At 45.6% G+C, this 21,998-nt stretch overlaps 1 protein-coding gene and 1 pseudogene across 6 annotated transcripts; both read right to left on the bottom strand.

Annotated features, from left to right (window-relative positions):
* Positions 1 to 307: 307 nt before the first annotated feature.
* Positions 308 to 20,276, bottom strand: LOC103187274 (interferon-induced GTP-binding protein Mx3). 6 transcript variants are annotated; one of them, XM_042333853.1, is made up of 17 exons: positions 20,162 to 20,276; positions 19,469 to 19,565; positions 15,616 to 15,735; positions 15,061 to 15,306; positions 14,025 to 14,217; positions 13,640 to 13,777; positions 12,409 to 12,560; positions 11,773 to 11,911; positions 10,874 to 11,072; positions 10,212 to 10,290; positions 9,572 to 9,694; positions 8,560 to 8,704; positions 7,800 to 7,958; positions 6,685 to 6,761; positions 4,878 to 5,033; positions 3,223 to 3,345; positions 308 to 2,639 (listed from the first exon to the last, which is right to left on the bottom strand). In XM_042333853.1, exons 3-17 carry the CDS (start codon positions 15,682 to 15,684, stop codon positions 2,412 to 2,414), a joined length of 2,226 nt encoding a protein of 741 aa, XP_042189787.1. In that variant the 5' UTR covers positions 15,685 to 15,735; positions 19,469 to 19,565; positions 20,162 to 20,276; the 3' UTR covers positions 308 to 2,411. The 6 variants fall into 6 exon arrangements, with proteins under 6 accessions (XP_042189787.1, XP_007904883.1, XP_042189789.1 ...); XM_007906692.2 differs by having other exon boundaries at positions 15,184 to 15,306; positions 20,162 to 20,274; XM_042333855.1 differs by having other exon boundaries at positions 3,223 to 3,303; positions 20,162 to 20,274.
* Positions 18,003 to 18,114, bottom strand: LOC121848965 (annotated as a pseudogene).
* Positions 20,277 to 21,998: the final 1,722 nt, after the last annotated feature.

Below are 21,998 nucleotides of genomic sequence, written 5' to 3' on the forward strand. Positions count from 1 at the left end.
AAATATATATACTTTTAAAATAAATCAGCAAAATCAACCCTTCCCCCAAAAAAAACTATAACACGAGGTTAGTTATTCAAAAACACTGACCACGAAATTGGTTGTGTAAAGTTGTCATGTTATTTGATGGTTTCTTCATATCAAGCAAAGCACACAATGGTGAATCACTTAAAGAACACAAGAAAAAGCTTCATATTGATGGCGGGCAGATATTATACACTACAGTGCTCAACTCAATTGTGGAAACATGGTATAGGTGTGTAGGGTTTAACAGGACAGATAATAACTAAAATGTTGACATCAAAAGTCCAAATCAATCAAGAACTTTATTGGGATTGTCAAAATAATATGAACACAATATTATGTTATGATATAATAATATGAACGCAAAATAATATAAAGCAATATCTAATGGATAATAATAATAATAATAATATCCTGTGTTACCAACTTATACTTCTATTCCACCTCCGTTATTAACACACAATCCTTCAAACCACACCCGCTTTCTTTGGCCAGTGACCAATTTTAATCAGTTTCAAGATTAGACTTTTTTTCCCCCCAAAACATCGTCTCTCTCTCTCCTTATCAAAAGCCAGGAAACAGTGTCAATCAATTATTTTTCCCACAGACTTAATCAATTCTGTACGGCAAGTCAATCATTTAACCCACAGTTATTTTATTTGAACTCTTTCCTTACGGAGAGGGAGGGGAGGGAGGGGTCTGCGATTGGCTAAGTGAGTTATATACCGTGTTACATTATGTTTCCGCCGCCCATATTCTCACCCGCACTAAAGTCCTCGTCGGGCTCCACTGGCTCCCTGTCACAGAACAGTTCGATTTCAAGATCCTCTCGCTCATTTACAAATCCCCTCATGCCCTGGCACCTCCCTACCTCTGGCTCCGTCTTCCTGCTCGTTCCTCATGCTTCTGCCTCACTATCTGCAGCAGCGATTTCAGCCACTACGCCCCAAAGCTTTGGAACTCTATCCCCCAATCCTTCCGCATTGCCCCCTCCTTCCTCTCTTTTAGATTACGAGTGAAAACCTTCCTCTTCGAGGGCGCTTACAGTCACCTTCTCCCTTCCCCCACCCCCAGCTTGGTGTCTGGTGCCACGACTGTTAAACTCTCCGAGATGCTGCCCTACCTGAAGGGCGCTATATAAATGCGAGTTGTTGTTCCAGAAATAACTCACTCACTGTGTGGACCCAAAGTATTGTAGAAGTGCAGTACACGTCTGACTTCCTGCGTTGACTGTCCAGCCTCACACACTGACCCCCATCTCCCTCCCCACCATCCTATCCGGGCAGATAAAGCAAAGGGACATCTGAAGTACTGCATCTAGTTTCAGGCACTGCACCTCAGGAAAGGTACATTGGCTCTGAATGGGGGTGCAGAGCAGATTTGCCAAATAATGCCAGGGTTTAAAGGGTTAAATTACGAGGACAGATGACATAAAAAGCAAGTGTAATAAAGTTCTCGGAGGAGCGAGCGAGCGAGCCAGAGAGAGGGAGAGAGAGAATTGCCAAATTGCACTAATTTAGGATAGTTAGAGGCCGTTTTTGTCCTGAGGAGAAGATTAATGCTGTGAGGGATGGTTTTATTTGGGTTTCTTAAAGGCACACTGCTCTCTCAGTAAACAGTCGGATGGGGTGATGGATCAAATCATATCGTCAGCGCAGACAGCTGAGGCAAGGTGGGGCTGGTCAGTGGGTGGGGTGGGGGTGGTGGTGAGGCTACATTAAAAGGGAATGTGTTGCAACCAATCTGCCTTGGAGGTGAGATTTACCAACTGAGTCAGCTGACACCCTATATCACATTTTCCACCAATTTCACTTTCCAATTGGAATTACGTTTGAAAAAGTGACTGCATTCATAGTTTTGGGCATTGCACCTCAAGGAAATATATATTGGCCCTGAATGAAGGTATGGTGCAGAGTCACCAGAAAGATACCTGGGCTTAAAGGCTTAAATTATGAGCCCAGGTTGCGTAAACGTGGCTTGTTATTCCCTTGCATTTGGAAGGTTGAGGGGATGATCTGATTGAGTTGTTAAAAATTATAATGCAAAACTATTTCCTCTGGTGAGGGTGGGGGAATCCTGAACAAGGGGATGTCATTTTAAAATTAGAGCTAGGCCATTTAGGATTCAAATGGGGAAGCACATTTTCACACCAAGAGTAATGGAAATCTGGAATTCTCTCCTCCCAAAAGGCTGTGGATCCTAGATCAATTGAAATTTTCAAGACTGAGGTGGATTGATGTTTATTAGGTCAGGGTATCAAGGGATATGGAGCAAAAACAGGTAAACAGAGTTGAAGTACAGATCAGCCATGATCTAAAAGAACGGTGGAACAGGCTCGAGGGGCTGAATGGCCTCCTCCTGTTCCTATGAGCCCACAAAACAGATGTTCAGCCAAACCTGTTCAATTCCTGACGGGCTCTCTTCAGACGATCCAACTGCTTCTTCAACGACTCTCTTTTCCTCTTGGTGTCTGCGTTCTCGTACAGATAAACCGTGATTTTGTCTCTCTCCTGGAGAAGTTCCAGCATGCCGGCTCGCAGTTTCTCACTGAATTCCTTCAGGATGTAATAGCGGATGATCAGGGGTACCTGGTCAGCCATCCGATTAGAAGCAATCTGGGAAAGGGGGTGGGGAATGGGAGGGAACAAGAAGGGAAGAAAGGCAAGAGGATCTGAAAGTGTCAGTATATGCATTTAGGAATTCCTGAGCAAAACTCCTCCTTAATATTGGTTCCCAGCCTACTTTTAGATGAGTCCAGGTGTCCTGGTTTCAACCACCCTTCCAGGCAACCCTGCCTGGCAGCTAGGTAAACAGAAGTGTGTGGAGTAAGGAAACTTGTCTAAGGTTTCGCCCCGCCTAACAAAACTCTTAGGGGCAAAACCTTAGGCAAGTTGCCTGACTCCACATGCCTGTGTTTACCTAGCAGTAAGTAGGAACCCGGTTGTTAGTTGATTGGCGGATCACGTTCCAGGGGTAAAAATCCCTCCACCCCCACCACCAAAAATAATTGATCACTCAATCCACGACTGTTTGTGGGACACTGCCATGCGCAAACTGGTTGTCTTGTTTCACCCGCAAAATACAATCACCACTTAGAGAGTATATCCTGTGAAGCTTTAGGGATGTGATAAGATGTTATTTCATATGCAAGGATTATCATATTATTATTATTATTATTATATTATTGTGGCCGGTTACCTTGTAGTATGTTTGCAAATGGCTTGACATTTCCTCCACACTGGCGTTCAGTTTTGGCACTGCAGATCCAAATGCATGTTTCTGTGAAGTGTTTGAAAAGGAAAATCCACTTGAAATGGAATACTGTGAAGGTGAGTGAAGGAGAGCTAGTTACACAAATGCAGAGGCCCTTTAAAACGGTTCTGGAAGCTTCCTCGGAGCACGTTAAACTGCAGCAAAGGCAACTTACGACCAAGCACAGCATGAAGTCAGGAAGGTTGTTAGAGAATGGGTTGAGTCACTCCAAAAGGGGGAGCAACTACACAGGAACAATCCCAAATGTTCATGTCCGCTGGCTGAAATCTGTTGAACGCCATGGCTTCAGGGGCCAAATCTGGGCCTGTGCCAGCGTTGGACAAGTCCAGTGTTCAACAACAGACCCATGAGAGTTTCCTTGGGGTCTGGAGGGAACATTACGCGGAGTTGGCGTCTGACCCAACAGTAGCAGAGGGGAAGCTGGGGGGAGACATTGGCCAGATTGAAGGCCTTAATGACCCAATCTGCTGGACTTCGCACTGCAGGCTCTTGCCAATGATATGCCAGCTGGTGTGGATGGCATCAATGCTGAGTTCCTAAAAACTGCTCTGGGTTCTGGGGGTGTGGGGGGGGGGGGGGTGGGGACGGAGAAAGGCGAGAACCTCACAGCCAAGCCAGGGACCTCCATTCCAACAATCTATCTCTGGAATTTCCATTTGTCTGTGGGATGCAATGGTTTGGATCCTCATAAGCACGAGACACCTGGCTGACCGCATAAAAAAAAGGATCGTCTGTTAAAGTACAACAACAACAAGATTACATTTATATAGCGCCTTTCACGTTGGGAGGGCGTCCCAAAGCGCTGTAATCAAAGTAATAAAAAAGGTGAATGGAATGTTGGCTTTTATCTCGAGGGGCCTGGAATACATAGGGGAAGAAATGAAGCTTCAGCTGTACAGAGCGTTAGTCAGACCCCATCTGGAGACTGCGTTCAGTTTTGGGCACCACACCTCAGGAAAGATAATTTGGCCCTGGAGGGGGTGCAGCGCAGGTTCACCAAAATGTTACCAGGCCTAAAAGGGTTAAGTTACAAGGAATGGCTGCGTAAACTTGGATTGTATTCCCTTGAGCTTAGAAGGTTGAGGGGGTGATTTGATTGAGGTATTTAAGATGATAAAGGGATTCAATAGGGTAGATACAGAGAAGCTATTTTCTCTGGTGGGTGAATCCAAAACAAGGAGGAATAGTCTTAAAATTAGAAATCTGGAATTCTCTCCCTCAAAAACCCGTGGATTCTGGATTCATCCACACCTTCAAGAGTGAGGTTGATAGATTTTTGGTAGATCAGGGATATGGGGAGAAAGCAGGAAATTGGAATTGAAAGGATTAGTTGAGGTACAGATCAGCCATGATCTAATTAAATGGCGAACAGGCTCGAAGGGCTGAACGGCCTGGCCTCCTCCTGTTCCTATGTTCCTAATACGTTTCCTATCTCCTGTTCTTTCTTTTTTTTCTGATCGCTCAAATCCCTCAGGATTTTAACCTTTTTCCTGACTGTTATCTTACTGTTACAACATGAGAAAGAATAAGAAAAAATTAAGCAAGTGTCAGACCCCAGACTGACTGGAAAAAAAAATAACCTTGTGATTCTCTTGGGAGATTCTGTCCTTGGTTGTCGTGAGAGTCTGGCTGTAGATGGTATCCTGTGAGTAGACTACACTCTCGATCCTGAAATGGGTCCGAAGAAGACATTCTGCTTTGATCTCTTGCTCCTGTTTGTAGTCTTCAATTTTGATCTGCGAACAGGGACAGAAAAGCGTCTCTCAACGATACATCCACCTGTCTTCAAATAACCTCTAGTATTGATTCCCTGCCTCAATCCCTCCTCCTCCTCACCCACCCCCCTTTATCTATCTTTAAATAATAATAATAATCCTTGCATTTGATATAGCGCCTTATCACATAAGAACATAAGAATTTTCCAACTGAAAGAAGACTAAATTCCATCCAGTTCATCTTCCACCATCCTGGCAGTCGCGTGGAATCACGTCATCGAGACGTCTCAAAGCCCTTCACAGAATATACTGTAAAGTGAATTGACTGTATATGCGCAATTGGCTGCCATGTTTCGCCCACAGATATACAGTCAATTCACTTTATAGCATATTCTGTGAAGCGCTTTGAGACGTCTAGAAGATGTGAAAAGCGCTATATCAAATGCAAGGATTATTGTTATTTTTATTATTATTATAAGTGGCTGCAAATCACAGGAGGATATCCTGGCTGACCTGAATGTTTGTGGGGATGTCGCTGTGTGCAAATTGGCCGCCACGTTTGCCTACAAAATATAATAATATAATCCTTGCATTTGATATAGCCTCTCACCACGTCGTCGAGCAGTCTCAAAGCGCTTCACACGATATACTGTGAAGTGGATCGACTGTATTTTCTGATGAAGCCTGCAGCCAGTTTGCTCACAGCAGTGTCCCCCCCAAAAAAGCCATGAAATGAGTGACCCTTTTTATTTAGGAGATTCATTAGCCTGTACACCGTCAGAGAGAAACTTGTTTCTCTTTTCGAATAGCGCCCTGGGGTCTTTGAAGTCCACCCGAACAGACAGACGGGACCTCGGTTGGACACCTCATCCGAAGGAAGACACCTCCTACAATGCAGCACTGCATTGGAGAGTCAGCTTAAACTATGTGATTCCAAGTCCCAAGTGGGATTTAAACCCACAACCCTCCGACTCAGAGGCGAGAGAGTTACCACTGAGCCAGGCTGACACACTGAATCCTGTGAAGTGCTTTTAGACGTCCTCCTGATGTGAAAGGCACTGTGTTATATGAAGGGGTTATTACGAGAGCAGTCAAACAAGTGTTTTTTTTTTAGGTGGCATTTAAGGAGAGAGATAGGTCATGGAAGAGGGAGGAATTTCCAGAGGTTAGGGTTGTCCTGGCCAGTGAATCCCTTAAATAAAATTGGTCGTGCATTTCACGACTGTTTGTGGGACACTGCTGTGTGCAAAACTGGCTGCTACAAAACCGCTTTACAGTGTATCCTGTGAAGCACTTTGAGACGTCCTCCCGACGTGAAAGCCGCTGCATCAAATGTAATTTATTACTGTTGTCTCAAAGTGGTGATAAGGAGCTATATAAAATGCAGGTATTATTATTATAGAGTATGGAGCCAAGTCCAGAAAACAAAGCCAAGGAGATGACAGCATTGGAATGGGGAATGATTGCCCATCACAACTTGTCACTACTGGCGCAACAACAGCAACTTGGAAGGTCTTTAGGTGGGATTTGAAGGTGGGGAGGGAAGGGGCAAGGTGGAGGAATTGAGGGAGAGAGTTCCAGAGTTTCAGGGCATAGTAACTGAACACATTGATAGAGAAGAGATGCCCTGTTAGAACCTAGTTTAGATGCTCTGTTAGAATCCGCGCTGTACCTTAGACGCTCTTAAAAGATTTGAAAATGCAGCAAAATGGCTCTCGGCGATATTGAGAAAACTGGTCCGTGTGATTTCTGCAAGAAGAAGAAGAAATGGGAGAGGGTTGGAGATATAAATCATATTTATTCATGAGAGCATTTAGAGAAATCACTTGCATGCCAAAAATCTGGGATGAGAGAGAGAGCATTTTCAGAGAATCTGGCTTTTTTTGGGTGGGACTAATTGGGCAGCTGGGCCTGTGACACGTACAGAAAACCATCACCATCCAAATTAGAAGTGTTCCACGTATGTACGCCATCTACACATGGAAATTTTCCCGTGTCTGGAATGGAATGTGCGCCGTCTCTCCCTCTCTGGAGGGACGCACCATGCTTACTTGATTCCGGAAAGGGACTCCAGAGTGTGTGTTGGGGTAACTGGTAGAGTTTAACCAGCTAAAACTGCATAGCTTGCCATTGAGAGCACTGTCTGGCAAGCTTTCACATTGCTTGTCCAGCTTGGACCACCCCTACCCATTAGGGCTTTGACTTGCAGGGATAACAGGAGCCGAGTGGGATAATTCCCTGCCCCCCAGTGACTGGTCTGCCCTTCCAGTCTTGCTGATGAGCCAGGTTGGGCTGTGCTGTCAACAGCAGTGCTCTGGAATACTGTGGACCGGCCTGGCTCAGGAACCGGACTAGCGAGAGCACCACAGAGGGCTGGCTCGATTCCTACATTCCATTGCCAAACATCTCACCTTGGAGCCACTGGAACTACCCTACCCGCTAAGACTTTGGCTTGCACGGTTAGCAGGAGCTGAGTGGGAAGAGTTCCAGTCACAACAACAAGAAGATTTAATTTGTGTAGCACCTTTCACATCAGGAAGACGGCCCAAGGCAGTTAAGGGTTTGCACCCGAGTTGGGGGTTGGAATCATTACAAGGAGGGTAGCAGCTTGGAGAGGGTGTCCTGTCACCACCACCACCTATCTTATTGGTGACCAGGGGGAACGGACGGTGAAATCCGGCAAAACACCCATGTTATCTGTAGATCTTGAGACAGAACTCGAATAAGTTGAGATTGACTGTGAAACCACATCCAAGCCAGGATGCCCCAGCAGTGCCGAGCACCCACCTGCGATGATCTTTAGCTTCTGGATGGCCGGTTCTTCCAACTTGAAGATTTCGTCCTTCATTATAGACTCGAAGGTCTTGTAGTTGACAAACCCAGGCAGCTCTTGTCCACGGTGCAAGTTGTCATATTCCTCAATTTCATCCCGCAAAGTGTCTTGGACTGTCCGGCAAGAAGAAGGTGATCAGATGGGGAGGAAGGGGGAAAAAAATCAGTGAAAGAAGAGTTTTATTTATTATCATAATAATTACAGTAATAATCCTTGCATTTTAATATATGCATTTTATCACCTTGTTGAGACATCTCAAAGCGCTTCACAGGATATATTGTAAAGCGGATTGACTGTGGGTTTTGTGGGAGATATGCGGCAGCCAGTTTTGTGCACAGCAATGTCCCACGCACAGCCATGAGTAACTAACCAATTTTATTTCGGGGGGATTGTTGGCCAGGACTCTGGGCGATTTTCTCTTTTCGAATCGTGCCATAGGATTTTTAACGTTCTCCTGAACAGGCAGACGACACCTCAGTTTAATTTCTCATCCAAAGGATCCCTCATCACGGCACTGGAGTGTCAGCTTAGACTATGTGATTCCAAGGCAAAAACGTGGAGCTTGAACCACAACCTTCTGACTCAGAGGTGAAAGCACTACCACTGAGCCTAGGCTGACTTGAATCCTATAGTATCCAAGGTGCGACCTGAGCAGGACACTGTATGACATCTGGGGATGTGAACTCAACCCAATTTAGCAACAGTTGTACTCACAGTTCAATCCTTTGTCATCGAGGAAGGTTTTCCAGGCTGAAAACTCGTGTCGTACTTGGGGGAAGTATCTCATTTCCTCGGTGTGATTACCAGTGTCCTCCCCTGAGACCAAGCTGATTATCTGACTACAAAATTCGGTGATTTTCTGTGAACAAAACATCAATACTGGTCACCTGTGTGTGGTGGGGAGGGTCATTTCACTGCAGAGTACTTTGTTACCAATCTCTGTCATTGTGTTTTCTTCGTAGGTGCGCGGGTCAGCTTTTTGAGCAAGGTTTTGCAACCAGACACAAGTAATAAGTAATCCTGTCTGATATAGTGCCTTAGCATCTAGTCATGGAGTCCTGTAGTATAGTGGTTGGTGAAATTTCAGTCAATGGAAGTCTCAGTCTGGTTCGGATAATAGTGATAATAATAATAATAATAATAATTATCACGCCTTATCACGGCATTTAGACGTCTCAAAGCGCTTCACAAGATATACTGTGAAGTGGAGTGTGTATTTTGTGGGCCAAACCAGCCAGATTTGTGCACAAGTAGTGTCCCACTAACAGTAATGGATTGAGTGATTAATTTTATTTGGTAGGGAAACTCTCATTTCCTTGGTTTAACGTCTCATCCAAAGGACGACACCTCCGACAATGCAACAGCCCGTCCTCCCTCGCCCCAGCAGTGCACTGGAGTGTCAGCTTAGACTATGTGATTCCAAGTCCCAAAATGGGGGCTCGAACCCCACTTGGGGATGAGAGCGCTACCACTGCGCCAGGCTGACACTGTAAATCCAGTGTAAAATTACATATACATGGAATGTGTTGTTCACAACCTCTCCTCACCCACACCCTCCACAACCTCTCCTCCCCTGCACCACCCCCCGCCCTCCACAACCTCTCCCACCCGCCCCCCACCCTCCACCACCTTCGCCCCCCACCCCACCCTGGCTCGGCCTGCCACAACCTCCACACTCCCCCCGCCGCCCTCCACGACCCTCGGAATCTATAAAGTAAAGCCGTACATCAATCAAAAATGCTAGTCTCTCATTTTCCGAGGTGGGAATTCCATTGCCATATAGTTTAAGCTCTTTCCTGGTTTTGCTGAGTTTCTCTTCTACGTCTCTACGGAGATTGGGTAGACATTTCTAAAGACAGATCGAAAGTAAATTGGTTATAATCCATATGTACTCTAAATATGGACAAAATCTGTTTTCTACGCATACTGCACATAATAATCCTTGCATTTGATATTGCGACTTATCTCTTATCATGTCATGTAGATGTCTCAAAGCATTTCATAGAATATATTATAAAGTGAATTGACTGTATTTTGTGGGTGAAATGCAGCACCTAATTGCACACAGCAGCGTCCCACCAACAGTCCTTGATTGAGTGACCAAATTATTATTATTTTATTGAAGGGATTATTACCCCTGGAAAAGCGATCTGCCAATCGACTGACAACCAGGTTCCTGCTTACTGCTAGGAAAACAGAGGCGTGTGGAGTAAAGAAACTTGCCTAAGATATCGGCCTGGCCAGGAATGGAACCCGGGTCCTCTTGCTTGCAAGGATAGCGCGCTAACCACTACGCTACGGGGCTCCATAATTTATTATTATAAGCCTACAGTTTGGTCAAGAAAACACCACTTTCATCCACTTACACTGATGTGATAGACAAGTTCGTTTGTAAGTCTTTCAGCCAAATGTGGAATCGAAGCCTTTTTTTCGTCCAAGAGGGTTCTAAAGGTCCCAAAAGTAAAATTAAAAGTTTGTAAATCATAAACTGAATTGAGTGATGGAAAATATCCCGAGGTTCTTAAATCCAATAACAACAACAACAAATTACATTTGTACAGCGCCTTTCATGTCGTGAGGACGTCCCAAGGTGCTGGACAGTCATGGATTTGGACCGGAACTGGGGGTTGGGATCAGGAGAGGTGGCGGACAGGAAGAGTAGGTGTAGGAGGAGGGTGACCGAAGGTGCGGTCAAAGAGGATGGTCTTGAGATGCGCATTGAGGCAAGAAAGGGAGCGAGGCGAGGGGACTGTGGGATGGAGTAAGGAGTGGGGGGGTGGGTGGGCAGAAAGTTTGAAGGCCCGACCGCTGATGGCGGGGCGGGCTGCGCCAGGCTGGGCAGGGGACATAGAGCAGGCTGGAGCCCGCTGAGCGCAGGATGTGGCTATGCAGTTAGCCAGTCCATATCAGCTCCTGATCCCAACCCTCCTGATCCCAACTCCTCAAATCCTTGACTGTCCAGCGCCTTGGGACAGTCCTCCCAGTGTGAAAAGCCCTAGACAAATATAATTTGCTGTTGTCGATTTACCTAAATTGTTCATGTTCTTCAAAATATCTGTTCTCTCTGGCAATTGCATCCTGCAGAGTGAGTTTATCGTTGATCTCCTTTTGCCCCCGACATTTGACGATCATGTAACCTTTCTTCAGTTCCACCACTAGGTTTTGGACAATGTCCACAATGGTGCTCTCCGTCCCCTTGTCAACCAGGTCAGGCTTTGTTAGAATACCTTTGGAGAATCAGAGCAGGGGACGAAATTGAATCACTGGGGACTTGGGACCACACACACGCACACCACACAAAGACAGACAGACAGACACACACACACACACACACACACAGACACCACACACACACAGACACACACAAACACAGAAACACACACACAGAGACACACACACAGACCGACAGACACACACACTCTCAATCACAGACACAGACACACAACACACACAGACAGGTACACACACAGACACACCACACACAGACAGACAGACAGATCACACACACACTCTCACCCACACACACTTGGGCACCCCAAGCCTTGAGTCTGGCCAACCTGTGCCTAATACTCTCCAGAATTAGGTAAGCAGGGCGCGACCCTCCGGGGAGAGAGTGCGCATTCCATTCCAGACATGGGGGAAATTCGCATGTATTCTTCGGCCACAAAAACACAGTCAGTACACTTTACAGAATATTCTGTGAGGTGCTGCGAGACGTCTAAACAATGTGATGAGGCGCTATATCAAATGCAACAATTATTATTATGATTATTTTTATTATTATGTGCAGGTGGAGCACATTTCTGGAACTTTCAGGCTACTTTGGATATATTTAAACACGATGATGGGTGTCAGCATGTGTCAGACACCCGGCTGATCAAAAAAAAGTCTCTTCAAGGAGGGGATATTGGTTGTCATGTTAATTACCCACTGTTCTTTCTCCTGAGGGGTCAACCTCCTGTGCCATCTTCAGAGCCTCAGTGGTGGCAATGTCCACATTACAAGGAACGACCACGAGGTTGATGGTTTCCTGCTTGTTAATGAACGACCGGATCATCTTCTTGATCTGAAACAGAGTGTTACTTCTCTCTGTTAGAAACAAGTCATACACACACACAGTGAGACAGTCAGAGGGAGATAGAGAGAGAAAGACACACACACAGACACACACACACACGTAAACACACACAAACTGTCGGAGACAGGTAGAGAGACACACGCACACTGAGACAGAGACACATATAGAGTGTGTGAGTGTGTCTCACAGTCACGCACATGCACTGAGATAGTTAGAGAGACACACACAGTGGGACAGACACACACACAACACACATACCTCACTAAAACAGTTAGAGAGAGAGAGAGACACACACACCCACACACAGAATCAGAAACAAAGGGGTATATACACAAATCACACATTGGAGAGACTGAGAGAAAGCTCAGTTAGCTACAATTGGTGGTTAGCTATATTCTGAGCTGGTGCACCACTGCGCTGTTGTGGTTGCGTAGATGAAAGGCAGCGTAATAAACGAGAGCTGACGGCTTGCATGCATATCTCACCTGGTCTCCAATGTCCAGCGGCTGGTTACCCACTGCTACCCTGGCAATCCCAGGCAGATCTATAAGTGTGAGGTCAGGGACGTTGCTGGATTCAATTTTTAAACTGATTAAATCGTGGCTGATTCCTTCCTTACCCGCCATACTGTTCTGAGCTGGAAAGACATAACAATGGCTAGTTGAGACGTCTCAAAGCGCTTCACAGAAAAGTATTGTAAAGTGAATTGATTGCATATTTTGTGGGCGAAACGCGGCAGCCAATTGCTGCTAATTATTAATTGTGACAACAACAACAATCAATTGCATTTATAAGGCGCTTTTCATGTTGGAAGGAAGTCCAAAGGTCCTAGAGAGTTAAGTATAATAATAGTCCTTTTATTTGGTATAATTACATCTTTGAGTTCAAAGTGCTTCACAGGATATACTGTAAAGTGAATTGACTGTGCATTTTTGTGTGCGAAGGTTAAGGGTTTGCATCCGAGCTGGAGGCTGGAATCAAATCAGGTAACGAGTGGTCTAACACTCTGACAGGAGAGTGTAAATACAGTTGGACTATTTTTGTGGGGTGGAGGGGGAGAGTGGGGGTGATGAGAAAATATAAATTGTTGGCACAGAAGAAGGCCATTCAGCCCATCGAGTCTGTGCCACTATTATGTTGATGACTAAATTTCAATGAATATATTTACTGGCAGTTAGTTGACAGTAAAGCACAGTGACACATTTTAACAACAACTTGCATTTATTACAGCGCCCTTTAAGCTGGACAGAATCTCAGAGCGCTTTAACCTCATAGGTCCTGTATCATAAGCGGTTATTATTTCTATGTATATACTTTACATAAATGTATAATAATAAACTTCCCATTTACGTTTAAAGGGGCAATAATCCCTCACCCCCCAAAAAATTCGAAGAGGCTACAAACAACCGTGGTCACTTCAATCCACGACTGTTTGCGGGACTCTGTGGTGCGCAATTGGCTGCCGCATTTCACCCGCAGTCAATTCACTTTACGGTATATTCTATGAAGCACTTTGAGATGTCTCAATGATAGGATAAGGCGCTACATCAAATGCACAAATTATTATTATTATTAGTTACAGCACCTTTCATGCCAGAAGGATGTCTCAAAGCTCTTCACAGGATTTACTATTAAGTGTAATGACTTGTCCTGTGCATTGTGTAGGCAAACGCGGCAGCCAATTTGTGGCAAAATATTCAAAGAAATTCAGTGAACCTTTTCTGATCTCTTGCTCCACCTCGGATGCATTTGTGATCTCCTTCGAATATTCTCTGAAACTTATCGCTCCCTTCCAAACGTTCGCCTTTTTGGCTTTCTTCAGCTTCAGTTCCAGGGGGCATCTTGTCACAATACCTGGAGTGTGGCAAGACAAGCAGATGAAAGAAGCAATAACGTGAGACTTTAGGATGAGTGAGCTTGAGCTTGCATCTCAGGTGGCCGGAGACAGCTGCGCGAAGGCGGCGGGTGGAGGAACTAGAATGCAAGCAGACCATAGGTGTGGCCAAAAGTCAGGATGTAAGGACACACAGAGAGGAGGCAGAGGACAGGCTAGGGGTACATGGGTAGCCAGGCATTTATATTGAGAGTGGCTCTGTCTTACCAGTGCCCCTAGGTAACGACACCCCAGATAGTGCCTCCAGCACAGAGCTCTTCCCTGAGCTCTGGTCCCCGATCACAGCGATGGCCGGTAGAGACAAATCCTTGTCCACCCCCAGTGCCCTTAGCGAGTCGATGAGGTCAATGCAGGGTCTAATCTTCTCCTCGTAGAGACTGTACAGCACGGCATCCGTCGCCTGGGAAAGCGAAAGGCAGCAGCAAAAGCGTTTGAAACACCAGCAACCCGGGTAAATAATAATAAAAATAATAATCCTTGCATTTGATACAGCGCCTTATCACGTCTATGAGATGTCTCAAAGCGCTTCACCCGGCATCTAGAGTGCAGTGAGGGTGGTTCCTACTTTCTGGGAGAGCTTTGAGAAGTCCACCCGACATGAAAGGCACAACATCAAATGCAAATTGTGTTGTATAGCATTGTATCCTAGGTGTCAGCCTGGCTCAGTTGGTTCGACTCTCTGGGTCAGATGTTCAAGCCCTAACTTTGAACTTTGAGCTCATAATCTAAGCTGATGCTACAGTACAGTACAGTTGCAGGGCAACCCGGTTAAGGAGACTGCTCCACTGGCCCGCTATCACCGAACGGACCGATTTCAAGATCCTCACCACATCTTCAAATCCCTTCATGCCTTGGCACCTCCCTACCTCTCCAACCTGCTCACTCCCCAACCCACTACCCGCTGCCTCCACTGGACTGGCCCCGGTCCGGCCTCCTGCTTGTCCCTCGTGCCCAACGGCTACACTATCGGTGGCAACGAATTCAGCCACTACGCCCCGAAACTCTGGAACACTCTTCCTCTATCCCTCTGCCCTTTCCCCCTCCTGTCCCATCGTCAGGTCATACCTGAAGACCTTCCTCTCCGACCGTACCTACGGTCACCTCTCCCGCCAGCTCCCCCCCACCCCCCACCCCGATTGGCATCGTGCTCCGCCACTGTCAAGTGCTCTGGGACGCAACCTCTGCGTGAGGGGCGCTATATAAATGCACCGGGCTGAAAAGGTTGTGTTGATCTCACAGGCACCTGAACTGATTTGCCTCTTCGCTTCTTCCTGTGTTTTTTTTTATCCTCCAGGCCAAGGGCGGACATCCAGGTTTCTCGCTGGCAGCCAGGCCCAACAGCCTGAGGAATGGCTACTTCACCAACCTGGGCTTCACATTGATCGAAGTCTGCTGCAAATGTCAACATCTCAGGCTTGGGCTCCTCCATCACGGGCATCACCTGGAGGGGAACGGAGAGAGGTGTGCAGGCCAGCATCCCAAGGTTGAACTGGAAACAAAAAAATAAATTTAAAACAAAATAATCCTTTCATTTGATACAATAACACTAAATCCTTGCCTTTGATATAGCGCATTATCATCACGTCATTGAGGTGTCTCAAAGAGCTTCTTCACAGGATTGGCGTGTCAGCATGGCTCAGGCATCAGTGCTCTCCACTCCGAGTCAGAAGGTTGAGGGTTCAAACCCCCACATGTCAGGGCTTGGAAGGGTTCTAAGCAGATGCTCCAATGCAGCGCTGGGCAGAGGAGTTGCGTTGTCGGAGGTGCAGTCTTTTGAATGAGACGTTAAACCAAGTACCTGTTGTGATGTTGATTTTGTTTCTTGCGAATCTGTTGGGGGCTTCAACTTTGACTTCTTGCGTAGCATCGAGTCACGGCTTTGGTCAATAACACCGATAGTTTGGGAACGCTGCGAACACTGTGACGTGACATCCAAGGAATTGAAAAACAATTGGGAATGTCAAAAGGGAATTTGCCCCGCATTCTCAGCCGATTGAATTCAGCAACTTGATTTGAAAATAATAATGATAATCCTTGCATTTGATATAGCACCTTATCATGTCATTGAGATGTCCCAAAGGTCACCTTCTGATTTAATAATAATCCCTCGAAAACAAAACACTAATAAATTGGTCATTTTCAATCCACGGCTTTTTGCGGGGACGCTGCTGTGCGCAATTGGCTGCCGCGTTTCGCCCACAAATATACAGTCAATTCACTTTACAGTCTATTCTGTGAAGCGCTCTGAAACGTCTAGAAGAGGTGAAAAGCGCTATATCAAATGCAAGGATTATTATTATTATTTATTATTATTATGACTATAGGTCATAGACCTGAAACATTAACTCATTTTCCTCTCTCCATGGATGCTGCCTGACCTGCTGGTGTTCCCAGCGACTTCTGTGTTTATACCAGATTTCCAGCATCTGCGGTACTTTGCCTTTTATTTGGGGGATTGTTGGCCAGGACACCGGGAGAGAGAAACTCCTTTCTCATTTTCAAAATAGTGTCGTCGGATCTTTAATATCCACCTGAACAGGGCAGACGGGACCTTGGTTTAACAACTCATCCGAAGGACGTCACCTCTGACAATGCAGCACATCCCCCAGCACTGCACTGGAGTGTCACTGTCAGGCAGACATTCAAAGACCTCCACACCCTTTCGCCACATCTACCTGTATGATGTCCTCCACTCCCTCTCCCTACCTGTAAGATCACCTCATTTCCCCACGTCCCTTACCCCTATCTATGTGATCTCCTCCTATCCCACTCCTGCTCTCCCCACTGTGCGATTTCTCCCCATATACTCCCTCCGTTCTGTGATCAATTATCACACCGAACGTGAAATGCCGCATATTTGCCCCTAAAATTTCTAAATCGGTGGCCCGCAGTGCCTCACCTTCTCAGCCTTGCAACCGTTTTGGGTTAAAATTGTGCAAAATTCTTGATTTCAAACTTCGCAACATTCAAGATCAGTTCGGTTGAAGAAGGCCCTTGATCTCATTTGTGGAGTCCTATTGCATAGTGGTTAGTGAACTCGCCTCACAACCGAGAGCACCCGGGGTTGATTGGATGAAACCTCAAGCAAGTTTCCTTACTGCAACACCTCAGTTTACCTAGGAAACCTGAAATAAAAAAGAAGTCGCTGGGAAACACTCAGCAGCATCTTTGGAGAGAGGAAAGTGAGTTAATGTTTCACGTCGATGACCTTTCATCAGGACTGGGGGATGTTGGAAGGGAGAGGTGTATAAAGATAACGGAGAAGGGGGCGGGGAAAGAAAGACAAAGGAAAAAATTTGATGGAGGACAGGAACTGATTATATCAGAGGTGTTGATGGTCCAAGACAAAAGAATGCAATAGTAATAATCCTTGCATTTGATATAGCGCCTTATCACGTCTTCTAGACGTCTCAAAGCGCTGCACCATTTACTGTAAAGTGAATTGACTGTGTATTTTGTGGGCGAAATGCGGCAACCAATTGCGCACAGCAGCGTCCCACAACAGTCATAGATTGAGTGACCACGTTGTTTTAAAGGGATTAAAAGAAAAGTGATCCGCCAATCGACGAACAAACGGGTTCCTACTTACTACTGAGTAAACGGAGGTGTGTGAAGAAACAAAAACTTACCCAACTTTTGCCCTGCTCGGGAATCGAACCCAGGTCTTGTTGCTTGCGAGATGAGTGCTCTAACCATTAAAAATAGTAATCCTTGCATTTGATCTAGCGCCTTATCACGTCTTCTAGGCGTCTCAAAGCGCTTCACAGAATATACTGCAAAGTGAATTGACTGTATATTTTGTGGGCGAAATAAGCTAAACTAAGCTAAAGGACTCCACTTAGTGGGAGATTATAGAGAGAAAAGATGTGTTTTTTAAAAAATATATATATTGGTGAGTGAGGTTAGACCTGCTCACCCCCATTAACCAAATTAGACCAAAACGTTCCACTTTGGGACTGAGGGCAAACCTTTCTAGACCCCAAATTGTCGAAGGACAATGCAGACCTGAACCAACTTTGACCAATTTTTTTTCCCCTGAGGGATTATTATCAGGCGTGTGGTGTAAGGAAACTTGCCCAAAGTTTCGACCGGCCGGGAATTGAACCCAGGACTCTCGCTTGCATGGTGAGTGCTCTAACCACTAAGCTACAGGACTCCTTCAATCCTTCCCATAAAAGCGCCCAGTTTGGGTGATATTTGGAAATATCAACAGGAGATGACCTGTCCCAGCTCGCTCAAAGAGTAACTGATAAGAACCGAACTACGCTTGATCTTAGCCAAAAGGCCGAGAAGCAATCTAAGGACGATACTGGAGCCTCAGCTCTTGTGACTTCCTCTTCCCCACCCCACCCTATTCTACCTGTGCTTCCCTCTTTTCTGACTGTAGCCTTTTGTGTGTTGAGGTTCATCGGGTAGCACTCTCATAGAAACAAACATAGAAACAGGAGGAGGACATTCAGCCCCTTGAGCCTGTTTCGCCGTTCGGTAAGATCGTGGCTGATCTTTACCTCCAGTCCAATTGCCCGCCCTGTCCCCATATGCTTAATACCCTGACCAGTGGTTAGAGCAAGGTGGAGTCCTGTAGCTCAGTGGTTAGAGCACTCGCTTTGCAAGCGAGAGACCTGAGTTCAATTCCAGGCAGAGGGCGAAACCTCGGGCAAGTTTCCTTACTCCACACAGAGCCTAATAATAATCCCTCCAAAACCAAAAACAATAATAAATTGGTCATTTTCAATCTACGACTGTTCGTGGGACATCGCTGTGCGCAATTGGCTGCCGCGTTCGCCCACAAATATACAATCAATTCACTTTACAGTATGTTCTGTGAAGTGCTTTGGGACGTCCTCCCGACGTGAAAAGCGCTATATCAAATGCAAGGATTATTATTATTATAAACAAATATTAGGTCTCTGACTTGCCTTTGAGTCAGCAGGTTGTGGGTTCAAAACCCCACATCGGGACTTCGAATCAATCTAAGCTGACACTTCACTGCAGCGCTGGGGAGTGCAGCATTGTTGGAGACGCCGTACTTCAGATGAGATGTTGAACACTTGTTCAGTTGGACGATAAAGATCCGTTGGCGCTACCTGAAAAGAGAAGGGAGTTTCCTTCACCCAGTGCCCTGGCTATCTCCCAAATAAAATCAGTCACTCACTCATTCCATGGCTGTTTGCCGCACCTTCATGTGTGCAAACTGGCTGCCGCTTTTCGCCCACGAAATAAACAGTTAAATCTTGTGAAGTGCTTTGAGAAGTTTCAACTAAACGATAAGGCACTGTATCATACAGCAGGAATTATTAAGATTATTATTATATATGTTATCGGCAACCTTACGAAGTTTGCTTACTCCACACGCCTCTGTTTACCTTGCAGTAAGTAGGTACCTGGTTGTTAGTCGATTGACGGATCGCTTTACAAGGGTAATAATCCCTTCAAAAAATAATTAAACAAAAAAAATAATTTGGTCACTCAATCCATGACTGTTTGTGGGACACTGTTGTGTGCAATTCGCTGCCGCGTTTCGCTCACAAAATAAACCGTCAATTCACTTTACAGTATATTATGAGACGTCTCAGCGATCTGATAAGATGCGAAATCAATTGCAAGAATTATTATTATTAAAATAAAAGAGGAATTAAAGCAGTAAAAACCTGTGTTTCACCAACAGTCCATCAGATGGTCATGCTGAACAGACTATTCATATTCACTTCCAAGTGCTGTGGTTGGATCGGTCTCTGACACTTTTCACTGTAATTAGAAACCAATAGAAAGGTAGATAGGGGGGAAAGTGAAACTATTCGTATGCCTTTTGATTCTTATTCATTAGAAGGGAGCTTCCTCTCCTGTGAAAACGAAACCGAAACTGTGCTGCGTGGCAGAAACAAAATTGGCACTAGGTCAATTTCTTTTAACCACTAAAATCCTTCAGACCAGACATTAAAGGCCTCATCTGCCTCCCTAAGCAAAACTTCAGTAGCATAGTAGTTAACATGCTCGCCTGACAAGCGAGAGGCCCTGAGTTCGATTCCCGGGCAGGGTGAAACACCTTCGGCAAGTTTCCTTACTTCACACATCTGTGTTTACCTGGCAGTAAACAGGACCGTTTGTTGGGCGATTGCGGATTGCTTTCAGGGTTTAATAATTCCCCTCCCCACAAAAAAATCAATCCACGACTGTTTGTATGACACTGCTGTGAGCAATTGGCTGCTGCATTTCGCCCACAAAATATATAGTCAATTCACTTTGCAGTATATTCTGTGAAGCGCTTTGAGACGTGATAAGGCGCTATATCAAATGTAAGATTTATTATTATTATATCAAATGCAAAAAATATTTGTTATTACCCTCTTAGAACTCGTTGAGATCGACTGCAGATCACTGAGTGCTTTCGCTGGTTTAAGGGCAAATCTAAGACCTTCAACCCACCCCAACCGCCAGCCAAAATCTTCGTAGGAGCTGAAACCTAGCAAAGAATTGTTATGATTATTGTCGCTCAAAACAGGTTTAAGATCACAAAGGACATCGACAAAATGGGAGAGCGGTCAACCCTCCCCTCCTGTAGAGGAATCCAAGACAAAAGGAGAGGGGAGGGGCCGGGAGTAATCTTAAAATGAGTCGAAAGGTTGTGGGTTCAAACCCCACGTCAGGATTTGGAATGATGCTCTAATGCAGTGCTGGGGGCTATGTTGCATTGTCGGAAGCGCCGTTCTTCAGAAGAGGCGTTAAACCAAAATCCCTTCCGCCTGTTCAGGTGGATATTAATGATCCTGTAGTGCTATTTGCAAAGAGAAAGAAGTTTCTCTCCCCCGGTGCCCCGGCCAACCAATCCTCCAAATAAAATCATTCATCAATGACCCCCAAACAGCACAAACGTTGGTCACTTACTTCGCCTACAAACACACAGTCACTCCATTTCACAGTGAATCCCGTGAAACTCTTTGTGGTGTGTCCTCCTGACGTGAAAGACGTTGTATCAAATGCAAAGGATTGTTATGATTATTGTCACTTGAAACAGGTTTGAGATGACTAAGGACATCGACAAGGAGAGATATTTCTCTTGTAGAGGAATCCAAGGCAAAGGGAGAAGGGAGGGGAGCAATCTTAAAATGGGAGCTCAACAACAACACAACAACACGCATTTATCTCGGAGCGCTTAACAGGAGCCTGATACCGAGCCTGGAGGAGGGAGGAGATGACAGTAAGCACAGTCGAAGGAGGAAGGTTTTCAGTGGTGATCTAAAAGAGGGGAGGGAGGGAGCAAGCTGAGGGTTTGGGGGAGTGAGTTCCAAAGCATCGGAGCATAGCGACCACCAGTGGTAGAGTGGAGGGAACAAGGCACGAGGAGGAGGCCAGAGCCAGCCGAGCGGAGGCAGCTGGTAGTGGGTTGGGGAGAAAGCGGGTCAGAAAGGTAGGGAGGTGCCAGTGCGTGAAGGCATTTGTAGACTAGTGTGAGGACCTTGAAATCAATCCGTTCTGTCATAGGGAGTCAGTGGAGTCTGACGAGGACTGTGTGAAGGGGCTGTGACGTTTAGGGTGGGTGAGTACACAAGCTCATAGGAAAACCATGGGAAAATGGGAAGAGGTCCTTACTCAGCCCATCAAGCCTGTTCCCCACTTTATTAGGAACAGGAGGTGACTGAAATGTTGAATACTGTCAAATGTTTCCGTACTCCACACACACACGCCTCTGTTTACCTGGCAGTTAGTGGGAACCCAGTTGTTACTCGATTGGAAAATCGCTTTTCTGGGGTTAATAATCCACTCAAAAAATAATAATAATTTGGACACTCAACCTACAACTGTTTGTGGGACACTGATGTGCGCAATTGGCTGCCGTGTTTCTCCCACAAAATATGCAGTCAATTGACTTTACAGTATATCCTATGCAGTATATACAGTATATGTGAAGTGCTTTGAGACGTCTCGAAGACGTGATAAGGAGCGATATCAAATGCAAGTATTATTATTATTATTATAAATGCTAAGTCACGTTCTGAGATGCTATCTTGCATGAAGGGTACTATATAAATGCAAGCTGTTGATGTTGTTAAGCACCTTAACCTCCCCAATCCCACACCAGGAACCGCAAGAGTGTTTTTCTCCTTTTCGTCTGCCCAAGCGAGACCACACAGATTCCAGTACAGTGCTGCATTGCCAGAGATGCCTTACCAAGGTCCCGTT

This window comes from Callorhinchus milii, unplaced genomic scaffold (assembly GCF_018977255.1).
Source record: "Callorhinchus milii isolate IMCB2004 unplaced genomic scaffold, IMCB_Cmil_1.0 Scaffold4, whole genome shotgun sequence".
In the NCBI taxonomy this organism is placed as follows: Eukaryota; Metazoa; Chordata; class Chondrichthyes; order Chimaeriformes; family Callorhinchidae; genus Callorhinchus; species Callorhinchus milii.

Coding starts and splice junctions, on each gene's coding strand:
- LOC103187274 (XM_042333853.1), bottom strand. CDS start 15,684: ATGCTACGCAAGAAGTCAAAGTTGAAGCCCCCAACAGATTCGCAAGAA. Junction 11,073..11,772: donor CTCAGGAGAAAGAACAGTGG/GTAATTAACATG, acceptor GATTCTCCAAAG/GTATTCTAACAAAGCCTGAC. Junction 9,695..10,211: donor AACTTGTCTATCACATCAGT/GTAAGTGGATGA, acceptor ATCTGTCTTTAG/AAATGTCTACCCAATCTCCG.